Raw genomic sequence first — 22,298 nt, 5'->3', positions numbered from 1 at the left:
GGTTCCATGGTCTAGCTGTTGTGAATTGAGCTGCTGTAAACACTGATGTGGCTGCGTCCCTGTCCTGACTTTAAGTCCTTGCTCTCGGGTGGACTTAAAGTTTCTTCCGTCCCGCGTCTTCCTCTGGGGTGGAAGTTGATGGGCCCCTCAGAAGCCTTCCTGGCCTCCCCGGGCCTCCTTCCCTGCTGTGCTCCTCCACCCACGTCCTGAGCACTTCTGTGCGCCAGGCAGGCTCGGGGACAGGGACACCGGGCAACTCTCCTCTCAGGGAAGCTGCCCTCTGGCTGGGGACGTCCACACCAGTGAGCAAACCCGGCAGCTGCCGTGAGGGCTGCGTGACAGACCCTGAGTCACGTACAGAGCCTGATTCCCCACAGTGGCTCTCAGGCAGGGCAGGGGCATCATCCGATTCTACTGGTGGCTGCAGTGATGCCCTCTGTACAGCTCAGGTGTTCAGGGGAGGCCTGGGGAGGAGGACCGCAGCCTTCTGAGCTGAAGAAGGCTGAGGTCTACAGGAGGATTTCTGGAAAGAGCGTTGCTGGCAGTGAAACTGCAAGTGCAAAGGTCCTGAGGTAGATAAAGCCAGATGTACTGGGATGCAGGAAAGAGACCAAACGAGCATGTGCAAGGAGAGTGGGTGACATAAATAAGGGGGACAGAGGAGGGGCGTGGCAAACCACGTAGGGCCTTGCCTGACACTTAAGAGCTGATAAGTTTTTATAACTGGTCACTTGTCAGCTGCATCCTGTTGATGGCTGCAGGCAGGGGAGGGACAGGGTGCATTTCTTTTTAGGATTTGGTGGGGGCAAGGGTGGACCCTGCGACCCGCTGGCTGAACAGGCAGGAGGATGCTGGGGACTGAGATGGGGCAGGATGGGGGCGCGGAAGGAGCCCTGAGCTGCCACTTAGGTGCTGGTCTGCGCTCCGTGGGTGTGCGGCCCCAGGGAGCTCCTTGGCTGTGGATCCCGCATTTCCCAAGGTGTGTCCCGCACGGTGTTGGGAGCTGTTAAGTGACAGGGTTCCCTGTGGTTTGGGAGAGGCTCCATCCGGGTGCCGGGTGCTGGGCGTCACAGGACGTCACTGGTCTAGTGGACGCGGCTCTCAGGGAGGGCGCCTGCCACTTGGGGCCAGGTGACAGCGCCATCTTTGTTCTTCCCAGCACAGCCGTCTTCCGAGACTCGTCTTCTGAGGAACCGCTCCGGAAAACACTGCCCTGGTCCCAACCCGTCACTGGACAGGTGAGCAGGGGGCGGAGGGCCGTCACCTGTGCACGGTCACCTGCTGGTGTCCTTTGGGAGCAGGGAAGGACCCACACCCGTCTCTGGGCCTAGGGTTGCTGGGGTCCCACGGCCCTGGCTCTCCCCAGGGCTGCTCAGGGACCTCCAGGTCCCCTCTGCCCAGGTGAGGGACAAGCCAGGCCTTTACAGTGCAGACTCACAGGTGGGGGGCAGAGCAGAGGGGTCTCCCGGGTCCAGCCTTCCCAGCCCGTCCCTGCACCAGGGGCTCCAGGGCAGGTGGGAGGGCCCGGCAGCAGGCCCTGCTTCAGCTCTGGGTGCGCACCCCACGTGCCGCCTGCCGCACCCCCTGCAAACTGTCTCAGCCGACTCAGGGACCGTGGGTCTCAGACCCCCTCCAGGTAGCTAAGCATTTAAAATCCTGGTGTTCTTTTCCTTACCCCTCCTGCCCCCAGCCACCTACCCATCAGTCTGTCCTCTGTCCATCTTTCTGTCTATTCACCCATCCATCCATCCATGTGTTCCACCATTCACCCATCTATCATCTGTCTGTCCTGCTATATTCACCCACCCATCTAACCATCCATTCACCCAACTCTCTATCCAACTATCCTTCCACTCACCCACCATCTCACCTCCATTCTACCATTTACCCATCTATCCACCCATCTGCCCATCCATCCTACCATTTCCCATCCATCCATCCACCTGTCCATCCATCCATCCATCCATCCATCCATCCATCCATCCATCCATCCATCTATCCACCATGCTGTGTGGAGGAGACCAGCCCGGCCAGAGAGGAGCCTCCGCAGAAGTTAGTAAGATATTAGCAAAATGATTTCACTGTGCAGTGGCTTGGCATAAAGTGATACCTTTGGTCGATTTAAATTGTAGTTGCCTAAAAATGCCCGACTGACCTGCTGTGGAGCTGACCGGTGCTCCATGATGTTCCAGAACCTTCCCTAAGATGCGCTTGCATTCCCTTGGGTGTAGGGTATTTAGCGCACCTCGCAGGAGGCGCGGGACTGCAGATGAGGCACAGCCCGGGGCTTCTGTTTGCTTGATTTCATCTGCAAACGCGATGCTCAGCGCTCGTTTCTGCAAGTACCCAGGCAGCTGAGCCTGCTCTGCTCCCAGGCTCCTCACTGCCCCTACAGCGGGAGGTGACAGGGTACCAGAGGTGCCCAGTCCACAGGGAGGAGAGGAGGCCCAGGAAGTCCCTTCCCAGGGGCTGTGTGACTCAGAGCCGGGATTCCAACGCTTGATGGGGATGCTGCATACTCTCTAAGTGGCCGTCAGTTCCTGCCACCTGGCCTGCTGTTCCTGTCTCCCCGAGACCCCACGCTGAGGGTGTCCTCACCCTCGCTGCCTCTTACCGACCCTGGCTTGGACCTAGAGGCCCTACGCCTGGGCTGCAGGATCTCCTGTAAAAGGCCAGATGGTCAGTCTTAGGCTGGGAGGTATGGCTGCGGCCAAAAGCCTTTGTTTATGGGGCAAAAATTGGCATTTCATGTCATTTCCATGAATTAAATGTCCTTTTATTCTTTAAAGTATTTATATTCAAAAAATGTGAAATCTGGCCTGGCGCAGTGGAGCACACCTGTCATCCCAGCAGGGCTGGGGAGGCTGAGGCAGGAGGATCAGGAGTTCAAAGCAGCCTCAGCAAAGATGAGGCGCTAAGCCACTCAGTGAGCCCCTGTCTCTAAATAAAATACGAAATAGGGCTGGGGATGGGGCCCAGGGGTCCAGTGCCCCTGACGTCAATCCCTGGTGCCCGCCTGCAAACAAAAAGTCAAATCTCTGCGAAGCTTGCAAGCTGCTCAAGGGACAGGAAGGGGCTGGCTGTGTCCAGAGGCTCCACCCCCCACCTGGACCAAAGGCAGAGGCCACCCCTCCGTGTGGGAGGCCCAGGTGGGACTCAGCCTGGGCCCTCAGCATCCAGCTTCAGAGTCTCCGCCGGGCTTGGTGGTGGCTGTGGGCTCTCTGAAGTAGGTGCCACACGCCGTCATGGGACAACCTGGTGTGTCCCCTGCCGTTGCTGAGCTGCCCCCTGGTCTTGGAGGAGGTCTCACCTTCAGGGTGTAGAATGTCCTTCCCGTCCTGCTCCCGGCTACTGAGAGGAGAAACACTCTACACCTGTGGGGCCAAAGGACGCGCCCTGGACCTTGGCCTCCTGGGCCCGCTGCCCCCCCCCCCCCCCCCGGGAGTCTCAGGTGGCCTCCAGGCTCGTTCCAATCACCTGAGCTGCCTGCGGTCCAGGGCCTTCTGGCTCTCGTTTCGACATGGAGACCCTTGGCCTCTGGCTTGGGGGGGGGACCAGGGTTCTGGGCGCCGTCCTTGGCAGTGCACATATTGGTGGCCTTGGGCACCCTCTTTGCCCCTGAGCCGGCAGGTCGCTGCAGGGCTCAGCTCACGCCTCCTACAACTCGTGTGAGTGACTGAGCGCCCCGCAGAGGTGCCTGGGTCGGAATTCCAGGGGACACCAGCCCCGCAGCCTGCCTTGGCGTGGCCTGACAAACCAGAGCCCCGCTGAGCTGTCCCCTTGATACCCAGTGGCTAGCTGGACCAGGGACCATGCCGTCCCCACAGAGCCCTGTGTCCTCAGCTCCGCCCAGCGGGGGCACTTCCCAGAGGAAGCAGCTTGGACTCTGGACCCAGCACCTCAGCCCTGCAGCAGGCAGGTCACTAGCCTGTGGGAGCCTCCGGTCCCGAGGGATGGAGCCCCCGTCAGGGCTGGTTGTGAGGATCCAGGGGAACGGCGGCCCCTGCCTGCAGCCACTCCCCCACGCACCCCCATGTCTGCTGTGTTCGGGTTGCCATTTCCTGAGCCCCCGCTCCCGGCAAGGCTGCTTGGAGACCCGCCTGTCCGGCCCGAGGGCGGTCACTGTCGCAGCCCTTGCTGGACACTCTGAATCGTCAGCGGGGCCTGAGGCCGGGTGCTGAAGGGCCCGGCCACACTCTTCCAGTTTCACGGGAACCAGAGGTGCCACAGACCAAGGGGGCCCTATCTGGGCTTCTTGGACCTGTGCCAGGTTGTCCCTTGAGCGTGCCCCACGTCCCCGCGTCCTGGGAAGAGGCCAGCCAAGCCGAGACAAAGCAGGTCCCTGGTGGGAAGGAGCACGCCTTGCTCCGGAGAGCGGCTGTCTTCTGCCCTTTCTGTTCTGGCAGGTTCTGAGGCCGGGGCCACGCCAGGCGCTGGGCTGGGGGCCGGGGCGGGAACACAATGGCCCTCCTTGTGTCGCATCCCGCGGGCCTTCCCCGGCCGGGCCTGGGCAGCGCAGCTCTCCGGCTGTCCTCATTGGGGGAGTCCTGGCCTCTCCTCTCGCGAAGGCTGTGGGCCAGTTGCTAAGGCCAGCAGGCCTGCCCCGGCCACTCCCCTGCAGCCCCAGGCCTGGGTCCCTGCAGGCTTCAGGCCATCTGCCACCTTCCCGTGTGGCCCTGAGTCCTCCTGATGTGTCTGCAGACCTCTTCCATGCCCTGGGGACGGCGCCCTCTGTCCCCCGGGGCCTGTTCTCCTTGCTCTCTGGGGTGCTCAGACCTGTCCCCTATAAAGAGCCGCTATGCAGCCAACAAGGACGAACCGAAGCTCTTGGGACGCAGGGAGCCCTGTCCCTCAGCCTGTCCCCAACCCCCAGTCAGGGCAGGTGCGTGACATGGAGGCTGGACTTGACAAGGAGGACAGGACACTGTTGGAGGCAGAGAGGGCGGGGACCTGCATGACCGAGAGGCTCAGAGGGGACAGAGCCAGCTCTCCCCCTGTCCCTGTGCCCCGTGGCCCGCCCCTCCCCTCCAGGGGCAGCTGGAGCACAACTGGGCCTGGTGGCCCTGCCCTGCCCCCTCCCAGCTCTGCCTGTGCAGCTGTCCCAGGCCAGCTGTCCAGACCCAGCTGCTGGGCACCGCTCCCCCGCCCCCCGGGCTGCCTGGCTCAGGGAGGAGGGAGGACAGCCCGCTTCCCCGTCCCTCCGGCCCCTCTCGGGGGAGCCTTTGTGTGGAGGCACAGATTCCATCACCCTGGGTGACGGCGGGGAACCTGGAAATAACCTGCGTGTCCCGTCTTAGAGGACCAGATGGCCCTTTGTGGCCTCTCCAGATCTGGGGCTCCAGCCTGTGGTCACTGGGATTTCTCAGGGGGCTTCATGGGGTCCGTGAACCCCCAGGGATGTTTGCAACATGCTTCCTACATGTGGGTTTCTAGGGGAGTCTGCAACCCCAAAATGTTATCAGCAGGTCCTGGCCGGCAGGACGCCTCCGGTGCCGCCTGTGAAGTCGCGTTACGGGAGGACGTCCTGTCGGCATCGAGACTGTGTCCCGTGACATGCCGACAGCAGGCCACAGAGCACGGTCCACTCGGTGGCCAGTTTTGTTTAAAAAACATTTAGCACGCGCAGGAGGCGCAGCTGCTGGGCACGGTCTGGCTCATACCCCGGGGCCGGAGAACGGCCTTTTGTTCTGTTTTCTGGATCCGCTGGACATTCGGTGCCCCTTTATTCCCTTGGGGTTGGAGGGGGTCTCCCAGCCCCCTTTCTGGGAAGCCAGGACCCTGTGGCCCTCACTGACCTCAGAGCCCAGACGCTGGTCCCGGAGGGAGTCTGCAGGGTGGAGGGACGAGCCACAGGTCTCTGCTCCGGGTCCTCAGTGGGTGGCTGACCCCCGGCCTCTGGCTTTACCCAGACGAGCTCCAGGCCCGGGGCCGTGGAGGAGAGGCCCCCCGTGCTGTGGAGTGGCGTCCCCAGGCCCTCACTGCCCAGCGTCCAGGGCCGGCACTGCCCAGGGGGCCACGCTTCTAGCTGTGTGGCTTTGGGCCCGTCACCCAGCCCTGCTGGGCCCCAGTGTTCCATAAAGCAGGGACAGGGTCAGTGGCTTCCTCAGGGCGGATGAGGTGGCCAGGGCTGGAGGGGACAGTGCTGGCTCCCCCCACCCCAGCCCGGCCCCTCCTGACCTGCCTGCCTCTGTCCTCTCTCCAGGGGACTCGGACCTGAAGGATGGGGGCGGCCTGCATCAAGGTCACCAAGTACTTCCTCTTCCTCTTCAACCTGCTCTTCTTCGTAAGTACCTCGGCCACCACGGCCACCACCACCCGGCACGGGTCCCCCAGGCCACCCCGTTGAGACCCCGCGGGGGCATGGGTCGCGGGCACCGTGGGGGTGACTGCTGGGGTCGAGGACGGTCCTAAGGGGAGTGGGCGGGGCTGGAAGGGCTGTGGCCAGCTGGCCCCCGGTGAAGCGCGGGTCCCTCTCCTGTGCTGGGAAACCCGGCTGCCCCTCCTCCTCAGGGCTGTGGGCCCTTGGCATCCCCCGGGTCCCTCCCGACAGCGCCCTGGCCTGGGCGTGTGCAGAGCCTGTGAGGGCTCCGGCTCCCAGGGCCGACACTGACCCCCCAGGGCAGCCTCCCTGAGCTCCCAGGGGAGCCCTCCTGGCTCAGTGGACACACACCTGTGTCCCCAGCTTCCCTGGCTGGCCACCTGTTCCCCCCAGCTGGGCATCTGTCTGCCCAGATGAGAGCCTGGGGCCCATCTGGGGCTGGGCCTGGAGGGGCCTTCGAGGCCCAGAGTGGCTTGGGCTCTGGTTGTCCTGGCCGGTCACCCTAACGGGAGGACGGGTTACACAGGACCCCAAGGGGTTTCTTCAATTTTGTGAAAACATGGACTTTGGGAGGAGAGGGAGACACCCGAGTGTCCCGCAGGGCTGCCTGGACGGTCTGTCCCCTGTGCTCCTGAGCTGGGCGTCCCTAGGTGGTGTGCCCGGGAGGCAGCGTCACCCGCACCCAGGAAGCCTGGCAGCCCGCGGTCTCCGCGCCCCGCAGGTGTGACCTGGCCCACGCTCGGGCAGCCCCGGCGCTGCCTGCCCAGCTGTCCTCCGCCCTGGCTCAGCCCAGCCCTGGGTCCCTGCTGAGGCCCTGTACAAGGGCAGCAGGCCTGGAGGCCACGCTGGCTGGGCCTGGGCACCGGGGCTCCCCCACCGGGGGTCAGTCCCACGGGGCTGGCCAGGCCTCTGGGAGGCCGCTGCCTGGTGAGCTCTTCTGGAAGGGCCACAGGCCAGGGTGGGGCAGCCCTGGTGCTGTCCCCGGGCCGCGGGGTCTGGGCTGTGGCCTCGCTGTGGCAGGGCTTGGGTTCAGGGCAGCCTTGGCCAGGGTGTCCTGCCTGTCACCATCCCAGCCTCCGGTGGCCTCAGACAGGAAAATCTGTGGCCACAGCTCTGGGGACTGGCCTCGGCCTCCTCCCACACCCCCAGGGCACCGGCAGGGTGAGGCCTTACTGCTGGCCCAGGTGACCCCTCAGGAGGGAGGTGACACCTGCTGTGCCTTTGTCACTCCGAAGCAGGCTGTCACTCTGCCTCCGGGGCTCTGCACCTGTGGGTCCAGCCAGCTACTGAGGGGACCTTGTTCCAAATAGCCGTCTGCAGGGACAGGCACCGACTGTAACTCGCCACGTTGACAGAACGTGCGGAGCAGCGGCCACTCCCCTGGCCCCTGCGTCGTCCCCGAGCATCGTGAGGAATCTGGGCGGGGGGACACGTCTGGGATGACGCGTGTCGTCACATGCAAACACGGTGCCATTTACACGGGACGAGAGCCTTGGGTTCTGAAGTCCTAGGGGTTCCTGGAACCAGTCCCCGGGCCCCGGGCCTCTGTACTGAACTCCGCTGCCAGTCACCCTCTGGGGCAGAGGCTATGGGGACGCTGGGCGGAGTCCCATGATGACGCTGGTGGACAGTGAGACTGCAGAGGGCGGGGTGGGGACATGCACAGGCCGCAGGCACCTGGCCTCGTGTGGGTCAGCGTTGGGGGTCCCCGTGTCAGGAGGAGCAGCACGGCTGGGGGGTGGCGGGGGGGCCTCGGGGGCGCCATGGGCACCTGCCTGGGGAGGACGCTGCTGCCCTCGTGCCCGCTGGGAGGGTCGGGGGCCCTGTGGCCTGGAGATGGTGTCCCCCTGCGGGCTCGCCACGCTCACCTGCGCCCACACACTCTTGCCCGAGCTCCCTCCTGACGCCAAGCGCCCTGGCACACTCCCGGGAGGCCAGCGCTGGCCAGTCCAGGGAGGAGCCGTGTCCCCTCCCCGCTGGGCCTGGTCCGCAGACCGGGGCGGGGCTGGTGGACGGAGCGTGGCCCACGGTGCCAGGCCCGGCTCACAGGAGGGGCCCGGGAGGCCGCCCGCCCAGCCTGCTCTCCCTCCTGGCCGTCCCGTGGCCTGTGGCTGCGCTGGCCACACCTGACGGCCAGCCTGCGGCCATCCGCCTGCACGGCGGCCGGGGACCAGGCAGGCGCGGCAGCCCTGGGGTTCATCCGCCAGGGTTGGGTTCAGGGAGGGGTCTGCCTTGTCCCCCACTCTCTTTTAGGAGGGGCCGTTCCCCCTCTGCCTGCCCCCCGAGTGCCCTGCGTGGGTGAGGCTGGGACCCCCAGGCCCTACCCAGGGCAGGTGAGCAGGACTCCTGGGCCAGGTCCCCAACTTCCCACAAATTCTGGCGGCTCTTGTGAGCCCACCTCTGGGGACCCTTCCCCTCTGCAGTGTCCTGGCCACCTGCCATCCCCAGAGACTGATCCCAGGGGCAGACCCCCAGACTGCCACCCTCTGGCTTCCAGTCCCCGAGAGGTGAAGCCGGGCCTCAGTGTCCCCGTGTCTAAATGGCAATAGCAGGTGGTGAGGGCAGCCCGGGGGCACACAGGTGGCCCCCGACACCATCGCGGTCACCAGCCCTGGTTTCTGAGTGGTGCTGGGACCGGCTGCCCAGGGGAGGCCCACGCAGGACGCCGTCCTGTCCTGCAGCCTGAGGCAGAAGGAGGGGTCCCACAGGGACGGTGTCGAGGCTGGTCTCTAAACGTGACGGCTCACATAGAGGCGTCTCTTCTTTATCTTTCTTTTTGCATCATTTTAAAAAACCACTGCCGCTGCCCGGCCCTGGCTCTGGTCTTTACTAAGAATGGAACAGGCTGCTGGGGGCCTGGGGCAGCCGCTGGCCCTGTCCCTGTCCCCCGGCCTGACCCGGGGAGCTACAGGCCAGCTAGAGAAGCCCTTTGGGCACCTCCAGGGCCTGAGTCGGGCTGAGTGGAGTGGGAGGACCGGGAAAGGCCAGGAGGCTGCCCCGTGGGTTCCGCGTGACCACGGTGGCTGGCTGCAGGCAGGGACGCCCCCGGTCTGTGGTCTTGCGTCTGTGGCTGGGGTCCGGCCATCTTGGCACCCCTGGGCAGGGCAGGAGGAGGTGGCAGCCTTGGTGCCCCCACCCTTCCTCCCCTGGACCCCGGGCAGCTGGGCAGGGCCCTGTCCCCCTACCCTCTCGGGTCCCCTATTAACTGCCCTTTGTCCTTCCAGATCCTGGGTGCGGTCATCCTGGGCTTCGGCGTGTGGATCCTGGCCGACAGGAGCAGCTTCGTCTCAGTCCTGCGTAAGGAGCGTCCCCGGGAGTCGGGGGCCACCCAGCAGGGCTGCTCCCCCGGGTGCTTGGGCCCAGCCTGTCCCTCCTCCAGCCGCCCTCGGGGATGTGGGCACCGAGGTGCCCAGGGTCCCCCCACAGGGCCTCCAGGAGGACAGAGGAGCGGCTGCTGTCTGGAGAGAGGGGGACACGAGGGAGCCTGGTTTCCGGTCCCTTCCCTCCACCCTGGCCGCCGGGGAGCCCCTGGGGTTCTCTGTCCCTGCGTTGCCCGGTCCAGCAAAATGAGGGCGGCAGGTCAGGGAGCCGCAGGAAGAGCCCGCAGGGCCCCCGTGCTCACGAAGCGCTACCGAGCCGCGCACGTGCTGGGTGCTTGGGGCGTGCAGGGGAGGAAGGGCCCCTGCAGGGTGACCGCGGCCACCCCCTCCGTGTCCAGGGCTGGGTGAGGTGACCCGCCTCAGCTCACCCCCACCCGCCTTCCAACGGAGGAGCAGCTCAGCGAGGTCAGCCGCTGGCTGCAGGCCCCTCAGCCCCGGGCAGGCCTGGCATTCCGCTGGCCAGGTGCGCCCTGGAAGCCCGAGTCCACAGAGGCCGGAGGGAAAGCGCCAAGGCCACGTCACCTGGCCAAAGACCCCGGGGCTTGCTGGCTGCCTCTTGGGGACCCTTGGGTGCCCTTCTTGTGCCTGTGGCCCTGGGCATTCTCCTCCCAGCAGGCGGCCAGGCGGCCAGTTTGGTCTCTGGCCTGGGACAGCTGCTTGATCTATGTAGCTCCAGGTCAGAGCAGTGACCAGGGCCACACATGTCACCTGGGCCTGGGAGCCAGGCTTCCCCAGGAGATGGGGACAGCGTGGTCCACCTCTGGCCACAGCCAGGAGGACCCGGGGCCTCTGTGGGGGTCCGGGCTGGTTTCCTGCCCAGCCCCCTGCCCCAGCCCTGGGGGACACACCCTCCTGGCCCGGCCTGCCCAGGCTCCCTGCTCCCCGCTCTGCCCACACCCATGAGCGCCCAGCCCCAGGGCAAAGTCTGGAGGCCGCCTGCATCTCTGCCCTCTGGGCCCCTCCCGGGGTGGCCAGAGCTGGGCTGCAGGTGTGTCCTCAACACAGAGACCTGATCGCTGTGGGCGGCCCCGGTGTCATGTCACTTAGACACTCGCCACCCACCTGGGACTCCTGGGGGTGCCAGGGTCAGAAGCAGGAATCGGAATCTGCTGACCCAGTCAGTGGACACGGGGGTAAACTGAGCCTGCGGGGGCGGGGCGGGGTATCGCCAGGAGTCACCGGCCCGAGAGGGTCAGAACGGGAACCCGAGCTCCGACCTCCACCGGCTGGGCCCGCCTGACCCCGTTCTTCTCTTACCTGGTAGAATCCTCACTGGAGTCCGTGGGGCTGGGCCAGCCCCATTTTTATGGAACACATCAAAGCACAGAGAGGGGAAGTAACTTGTCCAAGGGCACACAGCCAGCAGGCAAGGGAACAGGAGGTGAAGCAGGAGGCGAGGCTCCCAAACCTGCGCCCCGAACCCCCGCCCACCCGGCTCTGCTCCGGGCCTAAGTCAGGGCTTTCACCAGAGAAGACCCGGGGTCCACCTGGCCTCACGGTCACCCGGGGCCATTTGCTCCCACCCTGCGGGTCCCCTGTGGGCAGGTGCCCTGGGCACGCACTCCTGCCCGTCCTGAGTCGGTGCCCGGGCCCCGGGTGGCTGGACCTTGCTTGAGCATGGGGCTGGGTCAGCATGAGGTGCTAGGGACAGAGACCCCGCACCCCGCCGCCCTCCGGGGAGGACCCCAGCCCTGCCCCCTGCAGCCTCCTCGTGGCCTTGGCTGGCCGTGCCCAGGTCCCTCCAGACACCCCCGGGGTGGACTCGCCCGGGCTCCGCAGGGGGACAGGGAGGCCTTGGGGCCACGCCAGCCTCGATTTCCCTGGCAGTTGTCACCAGGAGGAAGTGGAGGGAGAGCCGAGCCCCGTCCCCGTCCACGTGGACAGCCGCCTGCCAACCCGAGGGCTGCGGGGAGCTGGGCTCACAGGCGGGGGGCAGCCCAGCCCTGGCACCCTGAGGTCGGTGCTGCCCTGGGGTCCAGAACCTTCTGTCAGTGACCAGGAGCCGAGCGGCCTCCTGCCCCACCCCCGCTGGGCATCATTCCTGGGGACGGTCAGGGGCCAAGGTGGGGCATGTCCCCAGGCAGCTGGGGGACAGAAGTGCCGGTCCCTGGCCCTCTCCTGGGCACTGATGGTGCTGGTCCCGGGCCTCGGCCCTCCCCCTGCCTCCTGGGTGCCCGGTGCCGGGTGTCCGTGTTCCCAGTCCCTGCTCTGGCCCTGGCCAGGGGGCCTCTCTGAGCCTCGGTTTCCCTCTCTCAAGTGGCCAGCCTAGTGCCTGCCGGGCAGGCTGGGGTCAGAGCGGAGGCGGCGGGTGGAAAGCCCCTGAAGCCAGGCCAGTGGGCAGGAAGGGAGTCGTATGTCCCTGGCCTCTGAGACCCATCTGCCCCAGTGCCCGCTGCTTACTCATCCCACAGACATTATGGGGCACTTTTGTGCCAAACCCCTGTCCTGCCAGCTGGGGGCTCAGCAGGAACAGAGCCAAGCCCCTGCCTCCCGCCGCCTGCTTTCCTGGGCCGGGGCAGGGGCAGATAGTGAGTGAGCAGAAGCAGGAAGATACAGAGTAGGCTTGATCCTGAGACGGCCCAGGAAGAAAAGTACAGCAGGGCTGCAGGTGGGGCTGGATCCGGGCGCAGGGCTGCAGTTTATGTGGGGACGCAGCTCATCCAGGGGAGGCGGCTCCAGCAGGGGTGGGAGCCAGTTCCTTGTTGGGTGACCAGCCCCCTGGACGAGCTGCCCCTGGGCCGGCGGGTTTTCTCCTCTGTGGCCTTGCTCCTGGTGAGCGGATGCCCTTCTCCTCCCTCCTAGAAACCTCCTCGGGCTTCCTGCAGACGGGCGCCTTCGTCTTCGTGGGCGTGGGCGTGGTCACCATGCTCATGGGCTTCCTGGGCTGCCTGGGGGCCGTCAACGAGGTCCGCTGCCTGCTGGGGCTGGTGAGTGCGCCCCGCCCGCCCGCGGCGAGCTGCTGACGGGGTGGGTGGGGCAGCGGGGCCCAGCTGACCGCCCCCTCTGTCCCCAGTACTTTGCCTTCCTCCTCCTGATCCTCATCGCCCAGGTGGCCGCCGGGACCCTCTTCTACTTCAACGTGGGCCAGGTGAGCGCCCGCCCTCGCGGGCTGCAGGGCCCCAGGGCCTGGGTCCCCGGGTGGGTGGACGGGAGGCCCTTGGGGATTGAGACCGACCCCGGGCCACAGCCCGAGGGGCAGCACTGCTGGGTCTGCGTGGCTGTGCTGCGCCTCACCCGGGCCTGACTCACCGTCAGCAAAACGGGGACAGTCAGGAGACCCCAGGCCCCGGGTGCTGAGGACCTGGAGGACATCTTGGAAAGCCCCCAGCCAGCCTGTGGCGTGGTGTGTGCCCTACCTCACAGTCACAAAATGGCTGCCACAGCACCAGGCATAGCATCTGCTCTGCTGTGGCCAGAAGCGAAGGGGGCAGTGGCAGCTAGGGCCATTCTTTTACTCAGAAAGGGAAACCCTCCAACAGTCTCCACACCAGGGGACAAAGGCACCCGTGGCTTCATGGGAGGCTGAGCCTTCAGAACAGAGCTAGGAGTGGCTGTGGGGAATCATGACCATCACAGTGGCCGCAGGCAGAGCACCTACTGTGTGCCGTGGTTTCTTCTGGAAGCTTTACTACCTGGTCCTAGCGACAGCTCTGCAGGGTGGTTTATGTTGACAGATGGGGCAGCAGGTGCTCAGAGATGGGCAGCAGGGACGACATCAGTACCGCATCCCCCAGGGACCCCCACACACGGTGCGCCAGGGTTGGCGGGGCGCTCTGTGTCAGTCATCCCTCACAGCAGTCCCTCGAGACCACGGGCTTTAATATTCGTACATTCAGAAGTGGCAGGGGAGGCACAGAGAGGTTGAGCAACTTGCCAAAGCTCACACAGGAGTACATCACAGAACCTGGGCTGAGTTCCTGCTGGCCCCGCGGTCACTGGGCACTTCTGGGGTGAATCTGCTCTACTTGTTTCTGACCCGTACTGAAGCTGCTCCCAGGAGAACTGGAGCAGTCTCCCAACATAGGCCCAGGAGGGCTAAAGTCAATGAGGTGGAAGCCCATGCCAGGAGGAAGCCACTGTGGCTGAGATCCGGGCTGAGGGTCGTTCACAGCAGAGGGCTGGCTTGAGCACTGAGCTTCCTGGCAGCCAGGGCAAAAGAGGAAATAGTGGGTCCGCCGCGCCAAGAGTGCTTACGTGGCTCTCGGACAGGAAGCCTGTGGTCAGGAGAGACTCCTTTCCCAGCACGGGGTTAGGGTCAGGTCCCCTCTGGGGCCCAGCCCCCGGTACACTGCCATCAGGTTGGCAGGACCAGGCCCCGGAGAAGTGGCTCCTGCAGTTCGGAGGCTGAGGGCCTCTGCGGGGTCTCGGGCAGTCTGCCCTGTCACCCCGGGACTCGTGCCAGTAAAGATGGCCCCGGGTGGGCCCCCGCCAGGAGCTGGGCTTGTCCCTGGGCACGGGGCACACCCCCACCTCTGCACTCCAAGAAGCCGAGGCCTAGAGGCCCGGGGGTGGGCCCTGGTCACAGTGCGAGGGTCCAGTGCAGAGTCCCAGCTGACCCCAGTCCTAGGCCGGCTCCCCATGCACCCCGGCCCCACGGCTGCTGGGTCCCGGAGCTGAGCCTCCTGGGCGCCCGCAGCCCCAGGGCAGGGCGAGCCTGAGAGCCAGGTCCGCCCGCCTGGGCCTGCCTCTGTACCCGCGGTCCCCAGGGCCGTGCCCCGCTCCTCCTGGCCCCTGGGCAGTGGGCCCTGCCTTTCTGGAAGCCAGGAACGTGCCTGGCTCTGCCCGGGAGCTCTGGGTCCCCGTCCCCGGGCTGGAAGGGGGTCACCCTCTCTTCCCGGCACCTTGTCCATCCCGCGGAGGCCACACAGCGCCGCCTGTGCACCCTGCAGAGAGGCCCAGCTGGGGCGGGCGGGCTGGGGCCGGGGGCAGCTCTCCCGGGCTCCTGGGCAGGCAGGGGTGCCGCCTCCGCCCTTCCCGCCCTTCCCAGCGGCCACTGTGGTCCTGAGTCTCCTCCTGGGCTCCTTTTCCACCCAAGGGGGAGCCACACCCGCAGGCGGTGGCCTCCTCTGTGTCCCCGGTGACTCAGGCTCTCTGGGCTCCGTGTCCTGGTCAAGTGTCAGCCGTGACGTAGGCCCCGTCCTCCGACCTGCGATTCTGAAGTTTAAGAAATAATGTCCTTTCAAAGCCCCCAAAATAGCCCTTGTCACTCCCCGGGTGGCAGCGGGGACGCCGACGGGCAGGAAGGGTTCCTGGGCCTCTCCACGCGGGTCCCTCGGGATCGTGGATGGGGGTGACTCTGGGGTGGGACACGTCCCTCCTCATCCCTTTCTAGAATCTGGGCCAGAGCCCCAGGGGGCACCAGGCGGTGCTGTGGGGCCGAGGACGCTGGCAGAGGGGACAGTGCGGTGGCAAGTGCTTGCTGCCACCCATAGGACCCGAGGGCTCGGTGCGGGGCAGCTGGGCCTGTTGGTGTGGGGACCTGGATTCAGGTGTGAAGGTGCATCCTCCCGTGGCCTCTTGGTGGGCGGAGTCCAGGTGTGTTCGGGGGCCCTGGCTTCTGGGACAGGTCCTGCCAGTGAGGGCTGTGTGACTTTGGACAAGTTACCAAGCCTCTCTGAGCCATCTGTGACCCCTAGGCCCACTGCCAGCTCTGACAGTCTGGATTCTGTTCCTCCTCCCTGACAGCTGTGGTCAGAGGTCAGAGGAGGGACTGGGCACCCTGGGTGCTGGGTGCTGGGTGCTCCCTTGGTGAGCACAATGGCCGTCGCTCACTGCCCAGCGGCCTGTGTGGGTTGGCTGTGGAGGAACAGTGTTGGGGGCTGGAGCAGGGCCTGGGGCCAGAGCCTGGAGGGGAGGGCTCTGTGGCCTGGGGGGGGCAGGCCCCCCAGTGAGAGGGCCTGGGGGACCCAGATTCCCCTCCCCCGCCTGCCAGGAAGCCCAGGGTCCCCGTGTCCACGAGCCCTGGCAGCCAGGCGCGGACGCCCCAGGGACAGAGCAGGTCTGGGGGCTGCCTGCCCGCTGTGGGGACGCCTGGTCTGGCCCTGGTGCCGGGTCTCCGGGGGCAGCAGCTGAGCTGGGCAGGGAGGTGGCCTGTCCCTTCCCTGCAGGGAGCAGGAGGGTGCCACCAAGGCCCCTCCAGAGAGGGGGCTCCGCAGCCCTGTCCTCGGGGCTGGCAGTGCCTTGGGGACGGTGGCCCCTGCTGAATTCTGGGCAGCTGGCCGCGGGCGCTGAAGCCCGGCTTTCGGGACAGGCTCAGGTGGTCACAGAAGTGGCCCTGTCCATCCCCAGGCAGAGGTGGCCCGGACACAGGAGGCAGCCTCATGCCGCTGGGAGCACCCGGGGACACCTTGGCGAGGCGGCGCCCAGGCCGGCTGCGCTCCTGACAGCTGCCCGCGCTGGTGGGCGCTGGGCGGGCAGGGCCACTGCTCCCGGGTCTGGCCAGCTTCGCCTCTGAAAAGGGACAGGGAAATCAGAGCCAGCCTCCGGGAGCAGTCCCCGCCCGGCCAGAGGCAGTGAGTGGCTGGCCAGGTGGTGGCCTGCTGTGGCCAGGCTTCGGGGTCAGCAGGTGTGGTGCTGGGCTGCAGCTGCTCCCAAGGGTCCCCCTCCTTGGTCATGGGAGGGGACAGAGGCCTGGGAGGGGGCAGAGGCCTGGGCGGCCTCCTGGCCCGGGACCCCTGCCTGCCTCAGGGACTTGCGGGGCTCACTGCTTGGCCTGAGGCCCCTGGGAGACCTGAGTGCCGGTCACTGCAGCGGGGGACCTTGTTAGCAGGGCAAAGGGACCCTCTGAAGGCCTGCAGCGAGGCCAGGACACCGTGCCCCGTGGCGGGCCGAGGAGGCCGGAGCCCCTCGTCATTTTAACCCCGAGGCCTGCGTGGCCACTCTGCACTGGGCTGTGGCCTGCAGCCCCCTGGGCGGGACTGTGGTTTCTGGGGGACAGAACCCTACTGAAGGGCAGAGCAGGCTACAGGCTTGGCTGGATCCAGCACAGTGTCCCTCTCTGTCACTTGCCCTTGCCCTCTCTTGGGTGCCCAGAGAAGCCTGAGGTCAGCTCAGGAGCCCGTCTCAGTCTGTCAGTGGAAAGAGAGGGTCCGTGGGGGCCACTGGCTGTGCGAGAGGGACAAGGACAGCTCAAGGCAGCCGGGTCCCGGGCCGCCAAGGGACAGGGTGCAACAGCAGAGAGCCCTGCAGGACAGAGTGAGGCGGCCGGTCCCTCCCCGCTCCTGCTGGTCTCCACCTCACCCTGGTTGCCATGGTGATGTCCCTGGGTCCCAGCACAGCCCCGCTGGACTCGGGGTCCCCAGGCTCAGCCCTGAGCTGTGTGGTGAGCACTAGCGGCCACCTGGCTGGTCTCAGCCTCACCCTGGGCTGCAGGATGGTGTGAGTCTCCATGGAAACCACAGCGCTGCCCCCATCACCTCCTGGCTGGCCCTGGCCCGGGAAGCCCGCTGTGGCCACGGGTATAAATAGCCTGGGGCTGGGGAGGAGCTGAGGATGTGGGAGGCGGCTGTCTGCAGGATGCACGGGGATCCCCGCCTGTCCCCCCCCTCGGGGAGCAGGGGGCTGCGCAGGACAGACAGACCCAAGATCTGCATGCCCCCTGAGCTTCTCTGGGTCCCGGATAAAACTTTCTGACCTTCTTCAAGGCGACACCATGTGGCTTACATCCTGATAGGGCTTCAGACAAGCCTGAACTCAAACCCCAGATCTTTCACCTGTTGGCTGTGTGGTCTTGGATAAGTGAATTAACCTCTCTGGGCTTGTCTCCTGTATGTTCCTAAAGAGGAAACAGGGTCAATACCTAGGCCACAGGTCGGCTGTGAGGAGCAAGTTGAGATCATGCTCTGGAAACTGCTTGCCCCTGCACCTGGACTGCAGTGTACATTTTCTGGTACCAGGAACAGAACCCAGGGGCACTCCACCCCTGAGCCGCGGCCCAGCCCTATTTTGTATTTTACTTAGGGACGGGGTCACGGAGTTGCTGAGCACCTCGCTGTGGCTGAGGCTGGCTTTGAACTGGAGATCCTCCTGCCTCAGCCTCCCGAGCCCGCAGGTGTGGGCCACCGGCTGGCACTGTGCAGTTAGGGTCACCACAGGGAAGCCTTGTCACCCTGCTAAGCGCCTCAGTGAGGGGCGCTGATGTCCTGGGGTCCTTCAGAGGGGCAGGGGAGGAGCCAGAGCCACCAGCCTCCTGAGGCCCGTCCCCTGAGGATCTGTCCCAGCTCCCCAGCCTGGTCCTCAGGCACGGGGAAAGTGAGCGTGCCCCTTGGGGTGGGTGGCCTCTCTGGTCCCTGCTGCAGGGCTCCTCGGCTCAGCAGGTGACCTCGGTCAGCCTACCTAGGGGTGACAGAGGGTGGCCGGAGGGAGGGGAAGGGCCATGCTTTCCTGGGTGGTCCAGCAAGGCCTTCTGAGGAGGGGACATTTAGCAGGTACCTGGAAGGCCCTGGGCCAGGTCCACAGCAGCCGTCAGGGCCTGGGGGGGCCGCTGGGGGGGGCGCCCTGCCCCTCCTTTCCTTTGCTGCCCCCCTCGGCCCTGACAAGGCCACAGCTCAGCCCCCGGCCGGCCACTGGGGCTGGACCTTTGTCCCGGGGTCTCTGGGCCTGATTTGTGAATCTGTTTTCTCGTGGGCTTAGCTGAGACCCGCTCCTCTCCACACCTGCCCACGGTGGGGACCGGCACAGGCCCGAAGTGGACGCTGTGTCCCACGCTGCCCTGGCCGAGCGCCGGCCCCGTGGTCTCGGGCCCTTTTCTGAGGCTGCGCCGTCCTGGGGGAAGGAGGTGGGTCCAGCCCGTCCTGTCCCGCCCTCATCTGTGAGGTGCCGCAGCACCTGCGCGCTAAGTCCCCGGGGGGCGTGGCCAGAGCCCGCCAGGGCAGTGGTCATGCACTGGACAGTGTCCACCATGCAACCCGCGGACTCTGTGACCGGCTTTGCTCTAGCCTCTTGGGACTCTTGTGAGGATACCCTGTCCCCATGCAGTGACACTCCAGCGGAGGAGAGGTAGACCCAGAAAGTCACTGAGTCCACCCACGCTTACCCGAGTAGATTGGGGGAGGTGGCTGGAGGGGTTGGGGAAGGGCCGATGCTTTCCTGAGTGGTCCAGCAAGGCCTTTCTGAGGAGGTGACATTTAGCAGAGCCCTAAAGGAAGCAGAGGAGCAAGCCACAGTAACATCTAGGGAAGAGCTTTCCACACAGGGAACAAGTGCAAAGGCCCTGGGGCAGGAGCGTGCCCAGTGCGAAGACAGCAAGGAGCCCTGTGTAACCGGACCGGGAACTGAGAGAGGCCTGGGGAGAGCAGGGGAAAATGGTGGAGGGCCCCTGGGTCATTTAGAGGCCACTGGCCTTTTCCCTGAGTGTGAAGAGGCCACCGGAAGCTTTTTACCAGTGACGTGAGAAAATGCACATTTAAAAGGCCATGCGGCGGGCAAAGTAGACCACAGGGCAGGGGAAGAGGTCAGCACTGACCAAGCGGGCCCCAGGCAGGGCCAGGAAGTAGTTCAGGAAGGGCGGACACTGGAGCAGTGAGCCGTCCCGGGTTCTTGGGGGTGTGGCGGTGGGGACAGTCTGCGGGAGCCGCAGCTGGGCACGGGTTTCCGGAAATCTGACGGCCACCCCGCGGTCACCCGGGCTCCCTCTGCAGCTGAAGCAGGAGATGGGCGACGTGGTGGGGAAGCTCATCCGGACCTACAACGCCAGCGGCCAGGACAGCCTGCAGGAGGCCTGGGACTACGTGCAGGCGCAGGTGAGGGCGGCGCCCGCGGGGCGCTGCGCTGGGCGCGGGGTCTGGACTCTGCCGCGCGAGTGGCGCCTGACCGCGCTCCTGGGCCGGGCGTGGGTGCGCACCGATTGCAGGCGGGGGCTCCCGATCAGGCCCCTCGCTGGCCGCCCCTCCACCCCCCCACCCCCCGACCCGCACCCACCCTCCGGCACCCCCCACCCCCGCCCCGAGGCTGAGGTCCTGCTGGGCGCGTGGCCTTGGAGGCAGCGCTGGGGCGCAGGACGCTGGCGTCCGAGGTTCTCAGACGGGAGGTCCCTGCCCCGTGCCCTAGGAGGGCCAAGGAGGGCTGCTTCATTTTGCTCTGGTGCAGGAGCCTGTGGGTGACGCCCAGCCCTGCAGACTGGTGTCCCCTCCCCCATGGGGTCACCCTTTTCCGCGGGAGAGGAGGCCCCCAGGCCCCTGCGGTGGGAAAAATCCAGTGGAGCTCGAAGCTGCCTGCGCGGCCCAGCGTGCCTGGCACGCCCCCTGCTGGCCATGGGCTGCTGGTCTGGGCCTCAACACCCTGAGATGGCCCAGAGACAGCTGGGGACTGTCACTGGACACCTGGGCATGCCTTTGACCCTCCAGGGACCCTAGTGAGCCGCTGTTAGCACCTCAGGGACCTCTCAGTGGCAGATCTGAGCGTCTGGCTTGGAGAGGCTCCACCCTGCGGGAGGGTGGCCTGCCCCGGGTGGTCGGTGGTCACCAGGACCTGTCCCCTCTCTGCCCAGGTGAAGTGCTGCGGCTGGGTCGACTTCCGCAACTGGACGGACAACGCAGATCTCATGAATCGCACCGAGCTCACCTTCCCCTGCTCCTGCCAGGCCGCCCTGGACGAGGATGACCCCTTGTCCCAGAAGAAGGGCTTCTGCCAGGCGCCGGCCAACGGCACGGCCAACAGCACCACCAGCAGCCCCGGGGGCCGCAACGACCCTGAGCTCTGGCCTGTGCACAAGGAGGTGTGTGCGGCCACCATGCCTGTGGTGGGCGCGCGCCTGGCCACCCGGCTGCGCCCAGTCCTTGGGTGTCACTGATTGGTGCCATCGACTTAACAATTCCTGCGGATCTGTTAAGTTCCTCCTTCGGGGACCTGCGTGGGTGGCCTGGTGGCGCAGGCCCAGGGGTGACGCGGTGTGCTCCCTACAGGGCTGCATGGAGAGGGTGCAGGCGTGGCTGCAGGAGAACCTGGCCATCATCCTGGGTGTGTGCCTGGGCGTCGCTGCCATCGAGGTCAGCCCCTCCCCCGCTTGGTCCTCCTGGTTCGTCTCTGCCCAGCCCATGTCCTCCCCGAGCCTGAGGCCCGAGGGGCAAGCGGCCGTGAGCTTCTAGAGGCTCTGGCCTAAGACCTGCCTGGCTCTGTGACTTCAGCCAAGGCACTGTCCCTCTCTGGGCCTCACTGTTTTCCAGCCCTGCAGGGTGGCTGTGAGGCACAGGCTGAGGAAACATGGGGGTTGGCCTGGAAAATGGGTAGGGTGCTGGGTGCCTGGTGGGCCCCCTCCCTGCCCTCCATCCCTCCCTGGCCTCCCTTCCTGTCCTCCATCCCTCCCTGACCTCCATCTCTCCCTGGCCTCCCTTCCTGTCCTCCACCCCTCCCTGCCCTCCACTCCTCCCTGGCCTCCACCCCTCCCTGGCCTCCCTTCCTGACCTCCACCTCTCATCCACAGCTCCTGGGGATGCTGCTGTCCATCTGTCTGTGCCGGCACATCCATTCTGAAGACTACAGCAAGGTCCCCAAGTATTGAAGCCTCTGCCGTCTCACCTCCTTGCTGGTCTCCGAGCTCAGGCCTCCCGGGGGTCTCCTGGCTCCTTCTGCCCCCCACCTGCCTCTCTAGGCCCCCCGTCCTGGGCTGGCAGGGAGTGGGGGGCTCTCTGGGCCTGGCCCCCCTCGCTGCCTCTCTGCTTCCTGGTTGAGCCCTGGGGGCTCTGGCCTTCTGCTTCTTGCTGGGGGGGGCCTCTTAGCAACTTGGTGACAGGCTCCCGTGGCCCCCAGTCTGCCTCTCTGCCTCCCTCAGGCCGAGTGTCAGACGGAGGACAGTGTGTTAGGAACCGGGGAGGTTGGACCAGGCACCTGGGACGCCAGGACTGTCCCCGGTGGCCGACTTTCCCCACGATGTCGCTCATGTCTGTGGTTCTCCACATTTTACGGAAGGTAGCGGTGGAGGTTGGCCCCCCTCCCCGGGCCTGTGGCGGTCCCGGGCGGGCAGCCGGCTCAGTGGGCCGTGCTCGGGCAGCGCTTGGCCAGTCTGGGCGGGGAGGAGCCCGGGGACTGGGCAGAGCGGGCCCTGCCTTCTCCCGGATCTGTCCGGGACTGACCCAGAGCGGGGCTGGCCTTTCTTGGCAGCTGTCCTCCGCCGCTGGACCTGGGCAGGCGAGCCAGGCCTTGTGGCGGGAGCCGGAGGGCCGTGGGCCCGTCTGTGACACTTTCTCAAACCCTGAGGCCTGACCATTAAACAGGATTCGTAACAGTCCACCCCACGGTGCCAGGCTTCTTCCTGGGGCGGGGCCAGGGTGTGAGGGTGGGGGACGCCTTGCCACTGTCCCTCAGGGCGGACAGGCTGGTGCCCGAGGACCGCCGTGGGCCAGGCCTGGCTGGCGGCCGGCTGCTGAGGGCTGGAGGTCCGTTTGGGCCAGGTTAGAGCTCACCTCCCGGGTCCTGCTCCTGAGACTAGGGCCGGGTCCCCCAGAGGGTCCCCCAGCGTCCCGCGCCACGGAGGGTTCAGAGGCTCAGCCCTCAGGACCTGCGATGGGGAGGTGCCGCCCGTGCAGGTGGGCAGGGGAGGCCGGGCAGGCAGCCAGGAGGGCACCTGCCCAGTGTCTTGTTCCCTCTGCCCCCTGGGGTCCCTG

The 22,298-nt window shown here is 66.2% G+C and overlaps 1 protein-coding gene across 5 annotated transcripts in view; it reads left to right on the top strand.

Moving 5' to 3' along the window:
* The window catches only part of Cd82 (CD82 molecule), a 37,631-nt gene extending 15,707 nt beyond the window's left edge, over nucleotides 1-21,924 (top strand). For 2 of the 5 annotated variants that reach the window (XM_078046187.1, XM_078046189.1), the window contains exons 2-10: nucleotides 1,165-1,238; nucleotides 6,203-6,283; nucleotides 9,544-9,616; nucleotides 12,502-12,626; nucleotides 12,713-12,787; nucleotides 19,338-19,439; nucleotides 20,186-20,413; nucleotides 20,601-20,684; nucleotides 21,119-21,924. In XM_078046187.1, the coding sequence (XP_077902313.1) occupies nucleotides 6,221-6,283; nucleotides 9,544-9,616; nucleotides 12,502-12,626; nucleotides 12,713-12,787; nucleotides 19,338-19,439; nucleotides 20,186-20,413; nucleotides 20,601-20,684; nucleotides 21,119-21,196 (828 nt within the window). In that variant the 5' untranslated portion in view covers nucleotides 1,165-1,238; nucleotides 6,203-6,220 and the 3' untranslated portion in view covers nucleotides 21,197-21,924. Of the gene's footprint in view, nucleotides 1-1,159; nucleotides 1,239-6,202; nucleotides 6,284-9,543; nucleotides 9,617-12,501; nucleotides 12,627-12,712; nucleotides 12,788-19,337; nucleotides 19,440-20,185; nucleotides 20,414-20,600; nucleotides 20,685-21,118 lie in introns of all 5 variants that reach the window. The other 3 variants (XM_078046186.1, XM_078046188.1, XM_078046190.1) reach the window with 2 other exon arrangements.
* Nucleotides 21,925-22,298: the final 374 nt, after the last annotated feature.

Source organism: Ictidomys tridecemlineatus, chromosome 4 (genome assembly GCF_052094955.1).
Source record: "Ictidomys tridecemlineatus isolate mIctTri1 chromosome 4, mIctTri1.hap1, whole genome shotgun sequence".
NCBI classification, from domain to species: Eukaryota; Metazoa; Chordata; class Mammalia; order Rodentia; family Sciuridae; genus Ictidomys; species Ictidomys tridecemlineatus.
Note: the sequence above shows the minus strand (reverse complement) of the source record. Positions and strands in the feature narration are given on the sequence as shown.